Source organism: Eriocheir sinensis, chromosome 47 (assembly GCF_024679095.1).
Source record: "Eriocheir sinensis breed Jianghai 21 chromosome 47, ASM2467909v1, whole genome shotgun sequence".
Classification (NCBI taxonomy): Eukaryota; Metazoa; Arthropoda; class Malacostraca; order Decapoda; family Varunidae; genus Eriocheir; species Eriocheir sinensis.
The window spans coordinates 9,071,550-9,088,526 of record NC_066555.1 but is presented as its reverse complement, the minus strand read 5'-3'; the positions used below and the strand labels follow the sequence as shown (position 1 = coordinate 9,088,526).

General features: G+C 45.1%; 1 protein-coding gene across 1 annotated transcript in view; it reads right to left on the bottom strand.

Moving 5' to 3' along the window:
• LOC126981369 (probable glutamate receptor) overlaps positions 1 to 16,977 on the bottom strand; it is a 203,177-nt gene that overhangs the window by 106,130 nt on the left and 80,070 nt on the right. Inside the window, exons 3-5 of the mRNA XM_050832393.1 lie at positions 14,006 to 14,152; positions 11,508 to 11,595; positions 998 to 1,149 (exon numbers count right to left, since the gene is read on the bottom strand). Coding sequence (XP_050688350.1) covers positions 998 to 1,149; positions 11,508 to 11,595; positions 14,006 to 14,152 — 387 coding nt within the window. The remainder of the gene's footprint in view (positions 1 to 997; positions 1,150 to 11,507; positions 11,596 to 14,005; positions 14,153 to 16,977) is intronic.

Below are 16,977 nucleotides of genomic sequence, written 5' to 3'. Positions count from 1 at the left end.
AAGTCCGGAATTGATCTCTCTTTTGATCCCTCATTTTTATTTGTTCTTAGAGGAGCCTGCTAAGACTTTTTTCTTTTATTTTTGTTTTCGCCCTTGAGCTGTTTCCTTTACTGTAGAAAAAATGCACAAGACTGGAATTGGCTACCACCTTCAAGGGTTTAAGCAAGACGATTGATTTATCTGAAAATAAGTTTGCACCCCACCACCTCCACCTTCAAATCTTTCCTGAGCAGAAATTTAAAGCCTTGTCGGTCATTCGATGTAGTATCGCGTAGATTAAAGAAAGACCAGTCTGGAGCATAGAGTATACGTATGTTATCTGAACGTCTATGTAAACCTCTCTCTCTCTCTCTCTCTCTCTCTCTCTCTCTCTCTCTCTCTCTCTCTCTCTCTCTCTCTCTCTCTCTCTCTCTCTCTCTCTCTCTCTCTCTCTCTCTCTCTCTCTCTCTCTCTCTCTCTCTCAGTTAATTAATTATTAAATCAATTAATAAAAAGATAAACCAAATTACCAGCAAGACACCCAATTAAACAGTCATTCAGCCCAACCTCCACCAGGTCAATAAATTTTTAACATTTTGTAGGAAAATAAAATCGATGCAAGTATCTTTCCTGATCTAAATCTTTGCCTCCAACTCTTGGAAAGTGTTGTTTTTTTATTCAATCCTTACCCTTTGATCTTGTTGCTCTAAAGTTACCAAATTTTGAAACAATAATAGGGTCACTAATTCGTAGAACGAGAAGTAGATAGACAATAGTAGAACAAACATATAAAGAAAAGAGATCAGCATACCCCAGCAGAGAAAATAGGCATTGAACAGATACCCTACCATAGAATTTGCAACACCTGATACTAAAGGTTTATGTCAGGATGAGGGTAAAATGATAAATATTAGACCAACAGTCACTTTGGCCATCTACTGATAAGCGTTGATTTTTTAATCGACTTCTCATTCAGACTTTTTAGTAAGTAATTTAGTGTATCAGTTTGTATACTCACGTGAAAGGTGCTACAAAGCCCCAAGGGTCGGGCTTGGGCATTGGGCGACTCACTAGAACATGTAGCATCTCCAGAAACACGGGGATGGTAAAATCCACCACTTGGCTTCGCGAGTTCGACATCCCGAAAGGCCCAAGTCCGATGTCTGCTTCCTGTCACACCAACATGAAACAAAATCACATACATTGCTTACTGGAAATATTTATATTTCTTAAAGAAAAATAATCAATATCTTTTATATGAAAGTTCCTAACATTACCTCTAGAACACCACTTCTGGTGATGACCATAAAAGCTGACATAATATAATCAACTTTTTCTATGGCAGCTTGGGAACATTCGCGAACGTTTTTTTCCTAACTGAAATGCAGGCTTCTGATGCTGCTACAAATAGTTTCTATTCGATCTCTTTTTTTTCAGTTTGTATTTCGATCTGAAGCTGACTCTTGGGTCCAAGTACATTTACACGGAGGAGGCAGCCTGGGCCGCTAAGTTTGAAGCCACCGCTCTCCTCTGCGGCCATATTCTTCTGGTCAAGATGTTCAGCTTACAGCTGGGAGGACCGAAGGAGGTGTAATTCGAATTCTTTGAGAGTAACCGGGACCGGACTTCTAATACTTTTGATAGGTCTAGTCGGGAAAGGAGAACACTCCTGCCCCTGACACACCTTTTTCCTGGGGATCACCAGAGTGGTGCAGATGAGGCACAAGCTCACCGAGCCAGGCCCGGGGTTAACGTCCAACTGATTATCTGTGTGGGTGCCTGAAACATCGTAAGTCTTGCAAAGGATCATCAACTACCCCATCTGTCAGCTTAACTCAGGAGAGGCGGTGGCTGAGTGGTTAGCGTGCCGGCGCCGCGTTCAGAAGAACGCGGGTTCCAGTCCTGGCAGCCGCCGAGTGGCCTAAGACTACCCACATGGTGTTCCGATACCACCTATTAACCCGGACTTTAGATTCTCTCTCTAGGGAGAGGCTCAAAGATGAGCTCCGGGGGGAGTGGTAGCATGAGTCAAGCAAGATGGCGCAACGATAAACATTTGCCAGCGCCATAACAGGCTGGACCGACCATCAGGCCACACCAGGAAAGCCTACCGGCGCAATAGGCCGAAACGTAAAAAAAAATATAAAAAAAATAAATCAGTGTCTGAAAGTTGACATAGCGGGGCCCTCTGAGGCGGAAAGATCAATAGTGGAGGCTATACCTGCTACTGGTCAGGCCAGAGCGATGGGGTTCGCCTGAAGGGAGAAGCTATAGCTACCTCTAGCCGACTGCAGTGCTCTGTTGTTGGGGTTACTTCGATTGTTGAGCGTATAATGATGGTGAGGTTGAAGCACGCCTTGGGATTCATATCTCTTATTGCATTATATGCCCCTACTGAGATGTATGAACTAAAGGAGGCAGAGATATTCTATGTCAAGTTTGACTCTGTAGTCGACCAGAGCCCCATATGTGACACAGTCATTGCCTTGGGCGGGTTCAGTGCAGCTACTGGCACAGAGTTGACTACGAGTCATGTGTTAGTCTCCATGGTTCTTGCACTAGAAACGTCAATAGTTCACTGGGGGGGCGGAGGCTGTGTGGTTAGCGTACTGGGTGTCACGTTACTGTCGTCAAGAATATTATAGACTACAAGGATAGCTCACTGAAACGTCATCGATGACGTCATGACTGCGTAATGGTCATCTGGTTCACTCTCTCCATATAAAATGTATTAGAAAACCATTACATATTAATCTTGTCACTCATTCATAGTCAGATTTTGCGCTTTTTTATTGCTAAGGATATGTAATTAAATTAGGCAGCTGTTGAGTTGGCAAATAGTATACAGTAATATAATTATTTGATAATTACGTTATAAAAAGGTACTGAGAAATATTGCTGTCTACCATATATCGATGCTTACGTTTTCTCAAATTTCATTAACATTAATTTTCTACAACTTTACAGGGGTAACTAATCCTGTCATCAATATCGTTATAGATAATATAGAAGTTGGTATAGTCTTTGTGTATTCTTACATTGATCCCTTTATATTAACTATTGGATATAATTTTCCTGATCCAACAGTAATACTTTAATTAATATATATCTATGTTAGCTATTTTCATGACAGGACTAGTTACCCCTGCAAAGTTGTAGAAGATGAATGTTAATGAAACTTGAGAAAACGTAAGCATCGATATATGGTAGACAGCAATATTTCTCAGTACCTATTTCTAACATATTTATCAAATAATTATATTACTGCATACTATTTGCAAACTCAACAGCTGCCTAATTTAATTACATATCCTTAGCAATCAAAAAAGCGCAAAATCTGACTGTGAATGAGTGACAAGATTAATAAGTAATGTTTTTTTAATACATTTTATATGGAGAGAGTGAACCAGATTGTATACGCGGTGCATTGTGGGTAAAACAAATACTTAGTAAGCTATCCTTATTATACAGATTAAGCCACTGTAACACCCATATACAGCACAAATCACCATTTTCACTGAGCACGCTGCGGTGAGACCACAGTGAAGTGAACCAGTTTCCCTCCCAGCACCATTTGTGTACATGTGATGTCATACGCGGTGCACTGTGGGTAAAACAAATGCTTAGTGAGCTATCCTTATAGTATATAATCCTTGACTGTCGTTCCTCATGCCAGACGTTCCGAATCGCACCACTACGCGTGCGCGGCCAACCCACCCATCTAGACTCCGCCCACATAATCACGTCGATTAGCTGAGAATGACAACACACACACACACACACACACATAGCTGAAAGTAGGTACCTAGACGACACAACACTGGGAGTCACCGTCAACAACGACAACCTTGACTATATACAGTCAACTCCAGGAACTATTACACGGCCTACATACATGAACCACAGACAACAACGACACCGAAACCACAGAGATGCACGTACACCTACACCTCCTCAGTCCAAGTCGCTTCTCCTGCAGTCTCCATCACCGACACTCCCTTCCAGGTAGTCCACTCAGCAAAGCTACTCGGGATTACAATAAACAACAAGCTCACATACATAGAAAGACCACACCACCCTACTCGATCTGATTCGCTACTTATAAGCTCTAGATATCTACTGCGGCGAATAGACACTGGGGACTCCCGAGCGTGAGCTGGCATACTCCAGCTCCCGTACGCGTCTCTAGCTTGGTCTACCTCCCTCAGCCTCACACAATGCCGGCAACTGGAACAAATACAAAAACGAGCCTGCAGGATCATCCTGGGCCATAGCTATACCACCTACTAAGACGCCTTCGCTTCCGTTACCCTCAACACCCTCCAAGAGCGACACACGACCCTGCTGCAGCGGTGTGCTACCAGTCTGCTCAATCGCTCCAGACACCGCAGCTTTCTCCCACCTGCAGTCCCCCGTCCCCGGCTGTCAGTGACCGCTACACTAACAGCGCAGTTGCTCGTAATGGTCAACAGTTAAACCAGGGATACTCAACTATTATGAGCAAAGTTCCAGTTAGACAAGTTCAAATGTCTGCAGAGGTCCGTAAACATTATAGCTGAACCCCAGGCTCCAGGAATTCAAAAATACAATTAAATAACATACTGGATTCGAACCGCGGGGCGCCAGTTGAGTGACCCTGGTATAAACTATATGTGAATTATTCTTAAGAGCAGCACTTGTAAATTTTTCCATCATTATTACTATTATCTATTCTATTATTATTATTATTATTATTATTATTATTATTATTATTATTATTATTATTATTATTATTATTATTATTATTATTATTATTATTATTATTATTATTATTATTATTATTATTATTATTATTAATATTGTTATTATTATTATTATTATTATTATTATTATTATTATTTTTTTTTTTTTTACGTCGCGGCCTATAGCGCCGGTAGGCTTTTTCCCGGTGGGGCCTGATGGTCGGCCCAAGGCTTCTTCCCGGTGGGTCCTGATGGTCGGCCCAGCCCGTTCTGGCGCAGGCGAGTGTTTATAGTGGCGCCATCTTGCATTGGCTCATGCTGCCCTCCCGGAGCTCATCTTTAATCCTAGAATCTAGAGTCCGGGTTGATAGGTGGTCTTCTGGACAGCATGTGGGTAGTTTTAAGCCACTCGGCGGCGGCTGAAAAATCCCAGCTTGGTGGCACCGGTCGGGGATTGAACTCGCGTCCTCCTGAACGCGGTGGTGTTACTCTGTCGATTCAGCCACCGCCTAATGATTATTATTGTTATTATCATTATTATTATATTTTATTATTATTATTATTATTAATATTATTATTATTATTATTATTATTATTATTATTATTATTATTATTATTATTATACTCAACTTGTATCTCACCCACAAAATGCATGTTTATTTTCAGCTCTAGGGCTGCAATGTTTCCTATAATAAACCGTTTTATAAAATTTGGGGAAGCAGAGGCTGAGTGGTTAACGTGCCCTCGCCGCGTCCAGAACTCCTGAAGGGACGCGAGTTTGAATCCTGGCCGCCGCACAGCTGGGATTTTTCAGTCACCGCCGAGTGGCGTAAGACTACCCACATGCTGCCCTTAAGACCACCTATTAACCCGGAATCTTGATTACGTCTCTAAAGAGAGGCTCAAAGATGATCTCCGGGGGGCAGCATGAGCCAAAACGAGATGACGCCACTATAAATACTCGCCTGCGCTTGAACGGGCTGGCCCGAACATTAGGCCCCATCAGGGAGAAGCCTAACGGCGCAATAGGCTGCGACGTAAAAAAAAAAAAAAAATAAATAAATAAATAAAATAAAATATTAATATTATTATTATTATTATTATTATTATTATTATTATTATTATTATTATTATTATTATTATTATTACTACTACTACTATTACTATTATTATTATTATTATTATTATTATTATTATTATTATTATTATTATTATTATTATTATTATTATCATTATTATTATTATTATTATTACATCTCATTAGGAACCGTGGCAGATCTTTCTGACAAACAGAAGCGATTTCGCCATTTCCCAGAATGAATAAAAACTTATTTGCTGAGTGGTTCACACAAACCACTCACCAAATAAGTTCTTATGCACTCTAGGAAATAGCGAAATCGTTTCTGTTTGTCAGAAACATCTGCCATGGTTCCTAATGAGGTGTGTGTGTGTGTGTGTGTGTGTGTGTGTGTGTGTTACTCGATCCACGTATTTAAATGGGCTAAGTCTAGATGAGTGGGATGGCCGCGCAAGCGCGGTGGTGCGAATCGGAACGTCTGGAGTGAGGGACCACAATTATGCGACACCGGTGCCGCGTCCTCCTGGACACGGGTTCAGATCCTTCCCGCCGCCACAGCTGAGATTTTTTAGTCACCGCAGAGTGGCCTAACCCTCCCTACAAGCTGTCCTAAAGACCATCTGTCAACCCGGACTTTAGATTCTCTCTAAAGAGAGGCTCAAAGATGAGTTCCGATGGGGCAGCATAACCCCCGCGCAATAACGGGCTGGAGCCAAGAGAGCCTAAATAAAGTTTAAAAAGTCCAGTAGGCTGAGGATTGCTAGTTCCTGGTTCCAGAGACGCGAGCCTCGCCGCTTAACTTTGTATACCAGTGCTGGCGGTGTGACAAAATGAGATCGATCACATCCTCGTTAGTACCTGGATCCTTTAGAACTATAGGTATTCCCAGGGTGCTGTGTTCTTTGCGACCGACTCCAGATTTGTTGTTGCAACAACGATACGCATTTGTTCCAAGAAAATCTCAATATGAGACATTCCGTGTTTCAACCTTGAGGCAAAGAGGGACGATGCTTTTGTTTAGAACTATGCACTAGCATTCTCGAATCGGCTTAGGCTGCTTCGTGCAGTGGAGGACCCTGAGGAGTTATGGTATACCTTTAAATGTAAAACTCTCAGCGCTACCGAAGAGTGCATTTGAAAGGATGGTAGTCGCCGGTTTGACAAAGTCATTCTACCGATACCTCACGATTCTACGTAGACATCTATCATCAAAGGCATCAGTCTGCCTCGCCGAGTCATTATTTAGTGTCCATGTCTCATATCCATAAAGTAAAACACAGGCGAGTGGAGGATCCGGATCTTTGTCCTATACAGGTAATCAATCAATCAATTGGGATATAATTCGGGGGGCGCGTCGCCTCGCCCACCCTACGACACCAAGTCCGGGAGTCCCTCCGGGGGAGTCTCCATGCAGGCCCTACTTCCCATCCTGAGTAATTCCTGGCAGGATCTATCGACTTTCTCAAGCCACGAACTTCGTGGGCGTCCTCTTGGCCTCCTCCACTCAGGAATGTCTCTTACAGAGACAATCCGATGAGCAGGATCGGCTTCTGAGTAACGTGCCACTTGCCCGTATAGCCGCAGTTGATGTTGACGGACTATACAGGTAACAAATTCGAATCAGTCTCACGGAGTAGTCACCGGCTTGACACAAAGTCATTCCAGCGATATCCCATGATTCTGCGTAGACACTTATTACCAAAGGCATCAATCCGCCTCTCCAAATCCCCATTTAGTGTCCATGTCTCACAGACATAAAGTAGGACAGGGAGCACAAGGGACTTGAAGGTTCGGACCTTCGTCCTTCTGCACAGGTATCGACAACGCCATATACTCGTGCTGAGCGAGTCCATAACACCGTGGGCCAAGCCAATCCGTCGTAAGACTTCCTGGCGAGACTCACCATTGTTCTGAACTACGCAACCAAAGTATGTGAAATTTTCCGAGATCGCAACGTCCTCGCCACCCGCATGTACAGATTGTACTATTTCATATAGCAAGCCTCCAAACACCTGTACCTTGGTTTTTGCCCAGGAGACCTGAAGTCCCACGGGCTTCGTCTCCTCGTTCAGTGCCTCGAGAGCCATCACCAAAACCTCCAGCGACTCCGCAAGAATTACTGCATCATCGCCAAAAACAAGGTCAGTGACCCTGGTATTGCTAATGTATGCTCCATTATGACCCTGGTCCACATTTCTGCCTAGTATCTAGTCCATACAAGAGTTGAAAAGTGATGGGGCAAGGACGAAGCCGTGCCTCGCTCCCGCATTCAAGGGAAGAAGCTGGACAAGCCCCGCCACACACACATTTTACAGCACTCTCAGTCCCAGAATATAGGCCAATCAGCAAACCAATAACCCTTGCAGGAATCCCACGGAGTTGCAGAAGACCCCAGAGTGCCTCGCGATGCACTGAGTCAAACGCCTTCTTTTCCTCTGTCGAAACTCACGTCAGCGCTCTACCAATACACGAAGCAATAGAATATGGTCAGTTGTTGACTTTCCAGGCGTGAAACGATATTGTTCAGGTCTCTGAAGCTTCAGCAGCTGGCTGCGAATTCGCATCAGTAATAGGTGGGCAAGCACCTTGCCTGGCACACTGAGCAGTGTAATATCACGGTAGCTGTTGCAGTCCTGTCGGTCCCCTTTCCCTTTCCAGATAGGGACGACCAACCCCCTCTTCCAGTCAGGAGGAATGGTACCAGATTGCCATACGGCTGTCAAAACCGCATGCAACCCGCGAATCATGGTCTCGCCTTCAGTTTTGAGCAGCTCCGCACTTATGGTATAGGTACCAGGTGCCTTTCCACCCATCAACTTTGCCGCAGCCTCTCTGACCTCGTCAAGAAAAGATGGACTTTCTTCGATGTGTGGATCAGGATCCGCCACCTGTAACCCAGCAACTGGAAGCTGCCTACTTTAAGGATCCGCCGTGTACAACTGCTCAAAGTACTTAGCCCATCGAGCCCTCTGCCCATCCATGTCTGACACCAGGCAGCCATCAGCTGTTCGGATAGCGCTCACCTGAGAGGGAGACTAGGAGCCGAGCTTCTTCAGAGCTCTGTAAGCAGGTCGGTGGTCATTTGCATTCAAATGACCCTAGACTTCCTCAGCGAAACCCCTGACATACCTTTCCTTGTCTCTCCGCAGGAGAGCTCTAGTCTAGCCCTGTATTGATCCCGATTCCCAGCAAGTCTGGCAGCACGACTCTCCTCAATATTCTCCAGCGTCTCCGCCGGGGCAAAACCACTCCTAGATCTCGGGCGCTCTACAATGTACTCCTTGGCAGCTTGAAGAGTCTCACGTTTGAAGGCATCTTACAGTTCTACAGGGTCCTCAAGAGCGCTGAGCACATTGAACCGATTTGAGACTGTCACTGCATACTCCTGAGCACATGCCAGGTCCTTCAGCCTCTCGAGATGGAACATAGCATTACTGCATCTCGAGATTCTTCTTGACCTGACATGAAGCTTGTGTGTTACAACAATAAGCCTATAGTCAGTTGCAAAGAACTCAGCACTGCGGTAAACCCTGTAGTTCTGAAGGATCCTTTAACGATTACTTACGAGGATGTGGTCAGTCTCCTTAGCTACCCCTCCGACATCGCTATACCAAGTCCAGCGGTGCAGCTCTGCTCTCTGGTACCAGGAACCCGCAATTCGCAACCTGCTGGAATGTGCAAAATTCAGGAGGAGATAGCTATTGATGCTCCTGGGCACCAGAACCATGGGGACCAACACATAACTCGTAGCCAACCCTGTCAGTGCCAGTGGTAGCATTAAAGTCGCCCAGGACAATGAGTGTATCCCGGGGAGGGCACTGGTCTAATACGGAGTCAAGTTTGGCGTAGAACATCTCCTTCTCTTCAGTTTCACGCATCTCGGTAGGAACGTACACTGCAACAAGAGACATGAAGCCCCGTGTGTGCTTCAGCCTCATTCGCATTATACGCTCATCAACCGGAGCAACCTCAACCACAAATGGCAGCAGTTGGCCCCCCCTTACTAATCTCGCCACTGCCAGGCCTCCTCGTCTCAGAGAGTGCCACTATGTCCACCCTCAGCCTTCTGAGCTCATTTGATAGGTAGGGCAGTCGATCATCGTCCGAGAGGCTCCGAACGTTCCAGGATCCCACGCGCAGAGCCCTCCGAAGGTTAACCCCGGGCCTGGTTCTGCGGGCGGGCGCAGCCTCTACACCACCCCGGCCGCCCTCAAAAAAAAAAAAGAGGGGCTAGAGGGCCCTTCCTCCTTCGAGGTTAAGGAGTCCCGTAGGCTTTGCCCTGCACCCGTCATTGACGGCAGGCTCCCCGGATGTAGATGCATCGGGGAAGCCTGCCGCGCTGTCGGGCCCCCAGCAAAACCGAATCGGGGTCAAGGCTTGCGCTACGACCCTGACCTCTACTTCTTAATTTGTGTTTGGCTTATGGAAGGTTATTATGGGGGGAGGGGGTGCAATCCCCTCCCCCAACCAGCCAAGATCAGGGGCTGGACTGACTGCTCACCAAAGGGCAGGGACGCAGAACCCCCGGGAGAATTAATCCGGATCTTTGTCCTAGACAGGTAACGACAACACCATATACTCGTGCTGAGCCAGTCCATAACACTGTGGGAAAAGCCAATCTGCTGAAAAAAAACTTCCTGGCGAGGCCAACCGTTTTTTTCTGAACTACGTTACCAAAGTATGAGAAATTTTCCAACACCACATTCTCCTCGCCACAACATGAAATGTCTGTGCTGTTTCATCTAGCGAGCCTCCTAACACTTTACCTTGATCTTGACCCAGAAGACCTGGAGTCTCAAGGGTTTCGCCTCCTCATTCAATGCCTCGAGAGCCATCACCACAACCTCCAGTGACTCCGTGAGGATTACTGCATCATCGATAAAACCATGGTAAAGGCAGGCCTATCTAGATGGGTAACACAGCGTACTCAACCACCCCGAGCTGTATCGTTCTTTCCCTATCCTTCTTTCCCTCTTCTAGATTAATCCTTCTCTCCACTGGACGTGCCAAACCCTGAGAACCGGTTGGTGCGCCCTTAACCCTAGTCCTCCCACATGTTTGCCGTATGTGACGTCCCTGTAAGGCTGGAAAACGGGAGTCGTGGACATTGAGAGATGTCGTAGTCGTGCGCAGCGGCTAGCAACACACCTTTTGCTCCCTTTTTCTTAAAACTACCCACATGCTGTCCTGAAGACCACCCATCAACCCGGACTCTAGAGGAAGCCGTCCAAGCGAATCAAGTACGAGTTCCGGGGGGCAGCATGAGCCAATGCAAGATGGCGCCACTATAAACACTCGCCTGCGCCAGAACGGGCTGGGCCGACCATCAGGCCCCATCTGGAAGAAGCCTTGGGCCGACCATCAGGCCCCACCGGGAAGATGCCTACCGGCGCAATAGGCAACAACGTAAAAAAAAAAAAAAAAAAAAAAAAATTGCGGCCTCTCATGGCTCGGACAGATCAGTCGGCTTGTCTGCATGACCATGAACCAAGCGGCCACCACTTGAAGTGCAGTATATGACTAAAACTATAGGTGAACCATGATTTCCATGAGCATTACGTCTTCTTTTATTGCAATTATAGGTGATCGTTAACCTTTCACATTGATTTATGTTATAGTTGAAAAGCCTTTGTATTATTAGTATTAAGCATAAAATCATCTATTTGTATTTTCCAGTAGGAAACATAAATTAGCCACACAACACGACAATCCCTAACCCTGAGTCTCACCTGCCTCACAACGGAGCCGATCATCCCGTTCCACGACCCGTCTGTTTGCGGTGCTCCCCAGTACCCGTCCTTCTGCACCACACTGTACCTGCATCGGGAAGAGAGAGAGTCAAGTGGGAAAACGCCACAGTTGCAGGAAGGAGAGGATCAAAGCTTCGAGAAGAATTTTAGCCACGATTTGTACTTTCTCTGTCCCTCATGCTAAAAAGCCTTGGTTCAATCACGCTTGTTATCGTGCTATCAAAGATTAGGCGGCTTACATAAGGTACCAGGGCCTTCGCACTCTTGCGAATCATGATCTTTACATTTCTGCCCTGAATCGTGCCAAATCTATTCGTCCACTTCCCAAAAGCTCATTCATTTATAGGAAAACCTTATTTTTCTCTAATTCTTTCAGAGACTTTTGGCACCTAGCCAAAAATATTTCCTCCAATTTCACTTCTTCATCTTTCCCACCTTTCCTTAATTCTGACGGCAGCACCGCCATCTCATCTATCTCTTAGGCTGAACTCTTCGCTCAAACTTTCTCGACTTTCCACTGGACGATTCTGGGCATTCCTCTGACTCATCCCCCCTCTGACTCCTTTATGCCTGTTATTAAGATTTTTAAGAATGGCGTTTTCTATACACTCTCTGGCCCCAATCTTCAGAAGGCTTATGGACCTGATGGAGTGCCTCCTATTGTCCTTAAAATCTGTGCTTCCGTGCTGACACCCTGCCTGGTCAAACTCTTTTATCTCTGCCTGTCAACATCTACCTTTCCTCCCTGCTGGAAGTACGCCTACAGCCTGTGCCTAAAAAGGGTGGCCGTTTCAATCCCTAAAACCACCGTCCTATAGCTTTACTTTCTTGTCTATCTAATGCTTTTGAATCAATCTTTAACCGGAAGATTCTTAAGCATCTATCCACTTCTGACCTCCTTTCTGATCGACAGTATGGGTTCGGCAAGGAGCGTTCTACTGGTGATCTCCTTGCCTTCCTAACTGACTATTGGTTATCCTCTCTAAGCCGTTTCGGTGAAACTTTCTCAGTTGCGCTAGATATATCAAAAGCCTTTGATAAGGTCTGGCACAGATCTTTGCTTTCCAAACTACCCTCTTATGGATTCTATCCTTCTCTCTGTTCCTTTATTTCCAGTTTCGTTTTTGGACGATCTGTCTCTACTGTGGTAGACGGTCACTGTTCTTTCCCTAAACCTATCAACAGTTGTGTCCCGCAGGGATCTGACCTATCTCCCACTCTCTTTCTGTTGTTCATTGATGATCTTCTTTCGAAAACGAACTGCCATATTCATTCTTACGTCGATGACTCTACTCTGCATTACTCAACTTCTATTGATAGAAGACTCACCCAACAGGAACTATACGATTCCAGGCTGGAGGCCGCAGAATGCTTAACCTCAGACCTTACTATTATTTCCGATTGGGGCAAGAAGAACTTGGTGTCCTTTAACGCCGCAAAAATTAAAATTCTCCACCTAACAACTCGACACAATCTTCCAAACACCTATCCCCTATTCTTCGACAACACTCAGCTGTCACCTTCTACAATAAACGTCCTCGGTCTATCGTTAACTGAAAACCTCAACTGGAATCTTGACATCTCCTCTCATACTAAATCAGCTTCCTCGAGGTTGGGCGTTCTGTATCGTCTCCGCCAGTTCTTTTCCCCCTCCCAAATGCTATCCATATGCAGGGGCCTAGTCCGCCCTCGTATGAAGTATGCATCTCATGTGTGGGGGAACTCCACTCACACAGCACTCGTGGACAGAAAAGAGTCAAAGGCTCTTCGTCTCATAAACTCCGCTCCTCATATTGACAGTCTTCCACCTCTTAAATTCCGCCGCCATGTTGCTTCTCTTTCTATCTTCTATCATTATTTTCACGCTGACTGCTCTCTTGAACTTGGATAACTGCATGCCTCCCCTCCTCCGGCGGCCCCGCTGCACTCGAATTTTTACTTTAGCTCATCCCTATAAAGTCCAAACCCCTTATGCAAGAGTTAACCAGCATCTTCATTCTTTCATCCCCTACAATGATAAACTCTGGAACAGCCTTCCTTCGTCTGTATTTCCTCCTGCCTATGACTTGACCTCTTTCAAGAGGAGTGTATCAAGACACCTCTCCACCCGAAATTGACCTCTCTTTTGATCACTTTTTACTTCATCTTTAATAGGACCAGTAAATAGCGGTCTTTTATCTATACTTTCTTTTTGTTGCCCTTGAGCTGCTTCCTTTGTTGTAAAAAAAAATAATAAGCTGACCCAACTTAGACCCGATATTAATCAGAGTGAATGAAATTTGTCAATTTCCACTTGTATTTAATACTCGCATGAATCTTTTTAACGATGTCCTACCAGAGCTAGTTACTGTTTTGTTTATATTTTTTACAAGACCTTAGGATACAAAAAAGTGTATATATTATATATTTTATATATTTAATTCCATGTCATATTGCGCAGTCATCAATATATAGAACGATACATTTAAAAAGCTTACGTGAAATTCAGAGACTGTGCAAGTGAGTCCATGAGCTGGCCCATAGGACCTGTGACCTTGAGAGGCCCCATCACAGAAGCTTGCTCAAGGTAGACATGTGGTGGCCACGGTTCGGCAACCACTATGAAGTGCGGAGCTCTCGGAAATCTGGAAATTTGTATGTAAAATAGTATGAATATGTTGTTTTTACATTACAAGTACAGTTCAGTTGTTAAACAGTATCAATAAATTAGTCAACCATGGCATACCCCTGGGGGGCGCATCACCTCTCCCACCCTACGACGCTAAACCCGGGGTTTTCTCAGAGCAAGTCTCCATGCAAGCCCCCTTCCCATCCTGAGTATACCTCAAGACAGGATCTATCGACTTGTTCAACCCACGAACTCTGTGGGCGTCCTCTTGGCATCCTCCATTCGGGATTGTCTCTTACAGAAACAACCCAGTGAGCAGGGTCGACTTTTGAGTAACATGCAACATGACCGTACACTCGAAGTTGGCACTATACGGGTAATAGACCTCGATCCAGTCTCGGAGTAATCGCCATTTTGACACATTCAGAGTCATGCCAGCAATATCCTATGATTCTGTGAAGGCACTTGTTACCAAAGCCATCAATCAGTCTCTTCAAGTCACTATTCAGCGTTCATGTCTCAGCCATAAAGTGAGACAGGAAACACGAGCGACTTGAAGATCCTGATCTTTGCCCTCCAGCACAGGTATCGACAATGCGTGCTGAGTGAGTCCATAATACTTTAGGTCAATCCAGGCCTCCAAGCCGCAGCCAAGGTATGTTAAATTTTCCAAGATATTAATGTTCTCGTCTCACACTTGAACATACTGTTCTGCTTCATATAGTAAGCCTCCAAAACTTGGTTTTGACCCAGGAGTAACACAGTAGTTATTGCAGTCCTGGCGGTCCCCTTTCCTTTTACACATAGGGATGACCAGTCCCCTCTTCCAATCTGAAAGAATGGCACTCGATTGCCATACAACAGTCATGATCACATCCAACCCACAGATCAAGGCTTTATTTCCAACTTTGAGCAGTTCCACAATGATATTGAAAATTCTAGCTGCTTTTCCACCTCTCAAACTTGCCAAAGTTTCTCTGACTTCGTCAAGAGATTTTTTCAATAGCAGGATCAGCATCCGCCATTTCCAACCCAGCGGGTAAGAACTGCCCACTCGGAGGGACGCCATGTACACTCTCCACCCAAAGTTCTCGAACGCTTTAAGCGCCATGCATTCTGAGATACACGGCCGAACATTTTTGAGACCCCTCTCCCTGAGTAGAACGGGTGGTAGCCCTGTGTACACATGCTCTGTGTGAAGGAGTGAGTTGCCAATGGCTCAGTATTACATGCGCACTGATAAGCCTTGTCGCTTGATCTCGATGAAATTAATGTCTTATGTAACCATACTATAATCATTGGTTGTGGCGATAATTCCTCGTCACAAGGGTGTTTTTTCGTCTGTAGATTTACGTCATTCTGGTGCTAATTTAGTACCACCGAGTGAATAAAATAATTTTGTAACCCATTCCGCTTCAGAACTATCAGTCAGTTTAAATGCTGTGGGTGACGTCACAGTCCTATTCAAGTGAGGGAATGATAATTTCAGGTGGTAGTTTAAGAGTATATTTGGCAGTAAATGTATATAAAATTAAAATGTCTACCAAAATTAATACTAAATCACATACTGCGAGAGCTTGGTTAAGTATACGATATATGAGAGGGAGGTATTTATTTAATAATTTGTGTATGCACCCCCTGCGAACATTACACTGTTAAGTCTGCTTCGAGGCTTCGAGGCGTGTCACGAGTGGTGCCTGTTTCTACCAAGGAGGCTTTTTTTGGCTCATGCTGCCCCCCGGAGATCGTTCTTGATTCACTTGGACGGTTTCCTCTAGAGTCCGGGTTGATGGGTGGTCTTCAGGACAGCATGTGGGTAGTCTTAAGCCACTCGGCGGTGACTGAAAAATCCCAGGTGGTAGCGGCGGATTCGAAACAAGCGTTGTCCATCACGCAGTGAATGCGAAGCCCGCACGCTAACCACTCAGCCACCGCCTACCCATATGTTAAGTTACCGTAGTATAATCAGTGGTTGCGGCGATAATTCCTCGTCCCAAGAGTGTTTTTTTCGTCTGTAGATTTACGTCATTCTGGTGCTAATTTAGTAACACCGAGTGAATAAAATTATTTTGTAACCCATTCCGCTTAAGGACTACCAGTCAGTTTAAATGCTGTGACAGACGTGATTCCTATTCAAATGAGGGAATAATAATTCCAGGTAGTAGCTTTGAGTATAATTGCCAGTAAAAATATGTAAAATTAAAATATCTGCCAAAATTAATACGTAAACCACATACTGCGATAGCTTGGTTATGTATAACATATATAAGGATGGGAGGTGTTTATATACTAATGAGTTCATGCACCGCCTGCGCCGATTTTACTGTTAACTCTGCTTCGAGGCTTCGAGGCGTGTCACTAGTGGAGCCTGTTTCCACATATCTGCTGGCCCGTAGTGATATGGAAGAGATGGATACATCAATCCGCCGTGCGGTTTGGCGATAACTGAGGTCTTCAGTGTGAAGGATAATAATGACTTTGCGCCGGTCTTGTGGGGTCTCCGCGGAGACTAACATGAGTACGTATGACTTACTGCGACCATAAAATCAACACAAGATCGGAACGTATCATATACAGTAATGGATTAGATGCGTCATCACAATTAGGGCTACCAACCATTCCGAGGCGACCAGCCCCGATCGATTCATTTTCGCATCCATTGTGCCCTGGTGTTCGAGAACTTTTTGTGGAGTGTACAACTGGTCAGAGTAGTCATCCCAACAAGCCCTCTGTCCATCCATGTCTAACACGAGACAACCATCTCCTGTTCGAATAGCGCTCACCTGAGAGGGAGGCTTCGGAGTGGAGTTTCTGCTTGGCTCGGTAAGCTCAACGAGTCAT